Raw genomic sequence first — 7,087 nt, 5'->3', positions numbered from 1 at the left:
TGGCGGGGGGGGGTGGGCGGCGGGGAGGCGGTACAAAGTGAAGGTCAGACTTTTCCCGAGGCAGTAGAGGGCATAAGAGGAGTCACACCTGGCCTTGGACAAGGAGGAGGGGGGACAGCTGGAGTGGGAGGGTGACCGAAACCACAGCAGGCCTGATGCAGAAGAGGGGGCCTGGGCTAAGGGAGCTGGAGATGTGGGGTGCACCCAGGGCCATCTGGAAAGTGAGCTAGGGGCCAGGGATGGATGGGTCGGACACAGGACAGAGCAGCCAAGGTGGTCCTTCTGGCTTCAGGATGGCAGAACCCAGAAAAGGAGCAGCCTGGGGCAGAGGCTGAGTCTGGTTTGCGAGTGAATGGGGGTGTGTCCTGGAGGCAGCCAAATGCAGGGCTGGGGGCTTGGGGGAGAGATCTGGCCCAGTTCAAAGCAGAGGGGCCTCAGAAAGGACAGAAATGGAAGCTGCAGAGTCCCACTCCCAGGCAGGTACCATGGTGGTCGCTGGGAAACCCCACTGCACAGCAGCCAAACACGGCTCCAGCTCACTGCAGCCACATGGGGTGTGGAATGTGGCAGGCCTGGGGCTGCTGAGAGAACCTGCAAAGTCTGTGAAATATCTTGATTTTAAAATATTGGTCAAGGTTGGGTGTGGTGGAAAATGCCTGTAATCCCAGCACTTTGGAAGGCCGAGGTGGGTGGATCACCTGAGGTCGAGAGTTTGAGACCAGCCTGACCAACATGGTGAAACCCCGTCTCTACTAAAATACAAAATTAGCCTGGCATGGTGGTACATGCCTGTAATCCCAGCTACTTGGGAGGCTGAGGCAGGAGAATCACTTGAACCTGGGAGGCGGAGGCTGTGGTGAGCCGAGATTGTGCCATTGCACTCCAGCCTGGGTAATGAGAGTGAAACTCCATCTCAAAAAAAAAAAAAAAAAAGGTCAATACAAAAAATTTTTTGAATGTCATAGATCAGGTTACAATTTGAGACCCAGGAGGTACAGGAAGATGAAAAGAACTTTCAGGACAGAACCTGGGAGGAGGGGCTGTCCCAGGGAGACATTGTTGACCTCGGTGGGAACTGTGAGGTTGCCCCATGGAGGAGGGAAGTGGGAGGTGGGGAGAGGATGTGTGGATTGATCTGTGCAGAAGTGGGCTGGGGTAGGGGGCGGGGGAGGCCCCAGCCTCTGAGCCACCTGTAGTAGGGTGGGAGTAAGGAGTGGGAGTGAGGGGCACACCCTCCCACCCTGGGCCTGACAACACATCCCCTTCTTCCCCAGAAAGTCACTCTAGCTGCTGAGACAAAAATATATCCAGAGAACAGAACACCAACGAACCATATGCCAAAATGGGAACGCTGGATCTATCTGTCAGGAGTTGCTTCAATTTCAGCATCCCTTGCAGTTAATGAAGAGCAGAGGACCCAAACTCTGGGCCTGGCACAGCCACACAAGAGCCATCGAGGAACCAGAAGTGGGGGCCAGGGCCCTTGCTGTCTGCCCTGGCTCCCGTGGGGCTTGGAGACAAGCATCGCCACTCCTGGCAGGCACCAGGTCGTGCACCAGTGTTTCCCTGGGCAGGCAGAGCGTGGTTGCTTCTGGAGGGGAACTGCGAAGTGAGGAAACCCGCCCTGGGCAGGCCTCGGAGCCACAGCCCTCCCTGCAGAGCTGCCACTTTTTCATGTCTCACCCTAAAGGGACAGAACCCACATCTGAAGCAGCTGCTGCCTCTTGGGGCAGAAAGCCCTGTGCTACATCCACTGGCCAAATGATGCTTCAGAAAACTCTGGAAGCACCATGAGCGGCTTTTGGATAGAGAACAAAAGTCGACACTCTGAGCATCTCAGGCGCAGTAGAAGATAATGTATAATGACCAAATTACCACGGCCTAAAAACTCCTCCAATCGAATCCAAATTAGCAGAAATAATTATGATTCACTTTAATTAGTGACTATGGAAGCGAAACCACGGCTGGTGGGCAGACAGCCTTGCAGGGCAGCTGCACGACAGCCAAGAGGGAGGGGTGTCCAGGCCAGGGAAGCTAGTGACCTCAGTGAGCCAGGCGGTGTCAGGGCCTGGAGACTTGAGGGTCCCATCTGCCTGCCTGGTACGCTTGGTCTGGGTTGGTCTCTCTGCCTCGTATGAACGGACAGGGGCCCTGCCTCCTGCTCTTCCTCGCTTTATCACTGCCACCATCTCCACGACCACCATCGCCACTCTTGCGCCAGCTTGGAACCCTTCCCAGGTCTTACTGCTCTGGTCCACTCCCACCGTCTCCTCACTTTACAGTTGGGGAAATGGTGGCTCAGAGATCTGAGGAACAGGCCCAGGATCGCCCAGATGGGTCTTTCTGAGCCCAGAGCCTCAGTGCTCATCCCTGCATTCTTGTTGACTGTGTCCCCGAGCCAGGGCCCTGTTGTTCAGCTCCAGGAAAGACTGCGTCTGCCTCCCACTCCAACCTCCCACTCCAGCCCCCACAATGATGACTCCCCACTGCAGCCCCCCTGCCCACGTGGCTCTAGGACCGGCGGGCACGTGGTCCTCGGGCTGGGCCGAGGCCTCCTACCTTGAGAAACAGAGCTCCCTTAGAGGCCAGGGCGTCGTCATTACACTTGTTGGGGTAACAGTGATAGGCCACGTCCATGATGGGGTAGCGGCTGGCAAAGAGGAGGCCGCTGTTGAGACACTTGAAGCTGCAGCAGCCCTGGCAGCCGTAGACCCCGACGTCGTACAGGATGTACTCGAAGTAGCCGTGCAGCTGCTCTTTCAATTTGGTGGCTGCCCGCTTGTCAAACACCTCCTGCAGGCACAGGAAGTCCAGGTTGGCGGGGAAGAAGGCAGAGACCTCATGGTCGAAGGCCTCGTCGGGGTGCCGCCTCCTACGCGCGGCCGCCTTCTTCACCACTGAGGCCTTGTACAGGAGCTTGCTGTTGGCACCTGGTTCCCCGCTGGCACTGGTGTCTGACCCAGCTCGCCCCTTCACCAGGGACTCCCTGGAGGCCGAGGGGCTGCCCAGGCTCCCTGAATCCCCGTCCTGCTGATTGTGATTGGGCGTCTGGCCCCTTGAGCCCCCGCCAGCTCCATTCCTGGCCTGGCCCCCGGGCGCAGGGTCATCAGCTTCGGGTGGCCGGCTGCCCTCCTCGCCACCGATGCGCACGATGCAGGCATCCTCCGGGCTGCTGCCGTCGACAGGGTCCCCAGAGGCTGGGCCGTTGGCAGCCTCATCACCGGGGTGCCGCCCGCCGTCACCCTTGTACTCCACAGAGGCTGTCCTCTTAATGCTCCCGGGGACGGCCCGGGCCACCCCATCGCCGCCCTGTGGTGACACCAGGCTGCTGAAGCTAGCGGCGCTGATAGAGGTGTTGGTGGGGGAGTCAATGTAGATTTTGATCTGGGGCCGGGCGGCCCCATTGCGGATTCTCTGCCCGATCTCCTTGGCCCGCGCTTGGGTGTTAAAAAGGTTGTTGATCCTGGCGAGTGAGTCGGGCAGGAGGCAGACGTTGGCAGTGGCGAAGCAGAAGCTTTTTCCAGGCCCTGTGCCCTTCCATTCACTGAGCAGGGCTGCCCCACCGGCCAGGCCCTTGTCTTCCAGCCGTGAATAGACGTAGGGCCGGCGGGCCGACTGCAGCGGGGACCAGAAGAGGAAGCCGAGAAACGCAAAGGGCAGTGAGGCCACCAGGAGGGCCAGGTAGATGGGTGTGAAGAGGGCGATGCAGAGCAGCTGCAGGCAGCACGGGTCGTCCGCCCGCTGGCGCTTCTCGTAGGTGGTGGGTATGAAGGAGGCAGCAAGCCGGTCCACCAGCCAGTAGCATGGGAAGATGAGGGCCCAGGACACACAGTGCAGGGCGGACAGACAGCTGTTAGGAAAGGGGGTCGTGTACAAAACCATCGCAGCTCACTGGGCGCCGCAGCCGGCCCTACTACATGGTGTCCGTGGCAGCCGCGGGCACTTTCCTGGGCGAGGGTGGGCAAGGAGTTGGGGGCAGCTGGAGGAGGGGTCACCTCCTGGCGAGATGCAACTCTGGCTGGTCAATGGTGAGTACTGGCCGGTGGGTCATGGTTCACCTCTGTGGGCCATGCCGAGGCCTACTGCAGACCCTGCAGAAACAGAAAGTAGGGGGACTGCTTTTAGTGATCTTAAGGGAGCGGGTCAGATATGGAGCCGTCGCCCCAGCTCATCGCACTCCTGCTTCCCCTGGTGTGAGCAGGACAGTTCTGAGAACCAGGCTGGAGGTGGCAGGCTCAGCAGGTGGCTGGGAGACAGCCCCTGCACACCACTTCCTCCATGCATGCTGTTCTCTTGGAGTGAATAGCTTGGTGACATGACTGCCCCTAACTAATCTTCTTGACCTTGTAACCCAATTGCTTGAAAATAGCCCTGGTTTCCAGAGAGGAACAGATCTGTGGGTGCAAAGGGAGCAGGCAGGGCATCCTAGAGGACGTCTGGGCCCACCCTGGCCGGGGGCCGCTGGAAGCCCTTCAGGAGCCAGGGCGGTTTTTAGAATGGGAGAGCAGTAACCCTGGGTCAGAGGAGCCACAAACATGGCCACTTGTCATGGAGTGTCTGCCAGGTAAGGACAGATCAGGAACAAACAGCAGAGCAAAGGGGCCAGAGACTCCTGGAGCAGAGGGCAGTATGGTTGGCAGGGCCACAGGGAAGGGCGGTCCCCCTCCGTGCACAATCAGGCTCTCACTGTGGCCCCAGCCTGCAGGATCACACCAAGCCTGGTGCTTCCACTCCACTGACCATGGGAGAAACCCCCCAGCAATGAGGATCCCAGCACAGCCTGGGTCTTACCAACTTCTAGAACCATCAGAGTTCCCCTGACAGTCCCTGTGACTTTTGGAGAAGTTCCTTGGGGCTGTATGGGTCTGGCCCAAGCATTAACCGCTGTCCCTCATGTCCTCCAAAATGCAGCCCAGTCGAGACCCACAGCCACCTGAATAAGCCCACCCTGGGTCCCCTGTGGGAGCCACATTGGGTCTCGGAGCAGACTCAGAGCTCTGCCTGGGCAAGGCTGCCAGGTGCATCTATTGTGCTGAATGTAAAATCAATAAAGACAAGCATCTGGAGTGTTTGCCCAGCCTCCAGGGACCCACGTGTCATCACCCTGTCGGGGAGACTGTAGAAGTGTAACCCAGACTTTTCATAACTGGGGCAGTTGGGCCACTCTTCCTCCACCCACTCTCTTGCTGACTCAGCCCAGCTCCTGCTCTGGCACTTTGGGGGGTCTGAGCCCACGGTGCCATCTGTCCTGGCCCCACACCGTCTCCTCCTCCTGAATCCATGGTCACCCAAGCCAGGGACCTAGGTGTCACCAGACTCTGCCCTCCTTCAGTCCCCATCAGTCCCTGCCACTCCTGCTGAACCCCCTGTGCCGGCCCAGGACTGCATCACGGTTCCCCAACTTTATCAGCCTCCACAAGGGCTGCAGGGACGCTCTCCGTGTAGTCCACTGTGTCACAGCTGCCTCACACCTACTGGAGCTCCCTCGGCCCTTAGTGGGGAGCCCAGCCCCTCCGTCAGGCCTGCGGTTCTCTGCAGCCCCCTCCCCTGGACGCCTGCCTCTCACTCGTGTCCCGTCCCTGCCTGCCATTCCCCATCCCTCCGCCCCTCGCCTCGCTCACCCTTTCTCTTTTAAGACTCAACTTAGAAATTCCCTGCCTAGAAGACCTTTGGACCCCTTGCCCTGGTGGGTTAGGTGTCTCCACTAGTGGCTCCCATCCCCACCACGTGTGGCCCAGTCTCTGCAGTTCTATATCACAAATGCTATGGGGATGTGGCCACCTGCCCAGCAGACCGCAAGCTTCAGGAAAGAATAGGCTGCACAGGGGTGCCCTAGAGTCCCAGGCTTGCCCCAGCAGGTATGCAGGAGATGGGGGATGAGTGGAGGTTCACCTGGATGCCTCCAGCCAGAGGGGGAGCAGCTGTTTTCCCACCAGCCCGAGGTGTGCGGAGGGGTTTCTGTGGGGCATGTTAGCCCAGGACAAGCCTGCAGCCACCATCTCCAGGGCTTAGCGTCTAAAGGTGAACTTGAGCTGGATCTGTATCTGGTTCTGATAAGCAGCTTCACAAGGCTGTCACTCTCCTCAGGGGAAATGCCTTTGAAGCCAACACTGGAAGGTGCAGTTCGGTACAGCACGTGTCTATGCAGACCACAGCCGGGCAACCCGGAGCCTTGGGAAACCAGCTCTGCGTTGGGCCTCAGTGAAATCTGGGACATGGGCATCTCACTCTGCGGCCAGTGCTTGTGGCTCAGTGCTCAGCGGGACTGGTGGGTGTCCAGGTCCGCCCCCGCCTGCCATCTGGCTTGGGAGACTCCAGGACGTACTCCCTCATTCTTTCTTTAAAATCCCAGCAATTGCTGCAAGATGAATCAAACCTGCAGAGGGCGCGCCAGCCCACTCACTCTCCCTCACCAAGCTGGAGGGTCCCCCCCTGCAAACCTGCAGCCCTCATTGTGTGGAGCTGGCTGCCTTCACACTGGCTGGACTGACAGCCACAGGAGGGGACACGGAGTCACCCACAGGCACCTGTCTCTGTTGGACCAGCTGGGGCCGGAGGGAGAGCTTGCAGGTCCTGTCTCTGGGGACAATGGGGGTAGGATGGAGTCTCCCAAGGCTCTCCAGCCACCAGTAGTCCCTGTAGTTGGCACTAAGGCCTCAGGGTAGGGGTCCAGCCCAGATTCTTGGGGCCACCTGGAAGTTGCCCCAGTGTCATGAAGCAGGGCCATTCCCGAGTCTCCCTCATCTCTGTGACCTGAAGTCACCAGCCCAGCCTGGCCAGCACCATCCTCACCTGAGCTCCTGCCCCACCCTGGCACTGTCCTGCTGCCCTCAGCCTCAGCCACAGCCCCAAGCCCACCACCAGTGTGCAGAAGGTCTTCCTAGACACAGCTGATCCTCTGTCTACCCTTGGTGGTCTCATTGTCTTGGGGGACAAAGTCCAGTCTCCCAGTCTCTGTTTAGGGGCCCTTTATGCTTCTGCCCCCACCAGCTCTTCCCTCATCCACCCCCACCCTGGGCTCCACCAGCAGGAAGGGCTGTGCAGGCTGAGCCCTGGCATGAGGACACTTTTTTTTTTTTTTTTTTTT

The 7,087-nt window shown here is 59.2% G+C and overlaps 1 protein-coding gene across 4 annotated transcripts in view; it reads right to left on the bottom strand.

Moving 5' to 3' along the window:
* Positions 1-7,087, bottom strand: part of SMPD3 (sphingomyelin phosphodiesterase 3) — a 93,670-nt gene that overhangs the window by 10,173 nt on the left and 76,410 nt on the right. For all 4 annotated transcript variants that reach the window (XM_017852215.1, XM_017852217.1, XM_017852216.1 and 1 more), the window contains one exon: positions 2,560-4,091. In XM_017852215.1, the coding sequence (XP_017707704.1) occupies positions 2,560-3,882 (1,323 nt within the window). In that variant the 5' untranslated portion in view covers positions 3,883-4,091. The remainder of the gene's footprint in view (positions 1-2,559; positions 4,092-7,087) is intronic.

Source organism: Rhinopithecus bieti, unplaced genomic scaffold (assembly GCF_001698545.2).
Source record: "Rhinopithecus bieti isolate Rb0 unplaced genomic scaffold, ASM169854v2 scaffold_34281, whole genome shotgun sequence".
In the NCBI taxonomy this organism is placed as follows: Eukaryota; Metazoa; Chordata; class Mammalia; order Primates; family Cercopithecidae; genus Rhinopithecus; species Rhinopithecus bieti.
The sequence above is the reverse complement of the archived record's forward strand: the minus strand, read 5'-3'. Positions and strand labels throughout refer to the sequence as shown.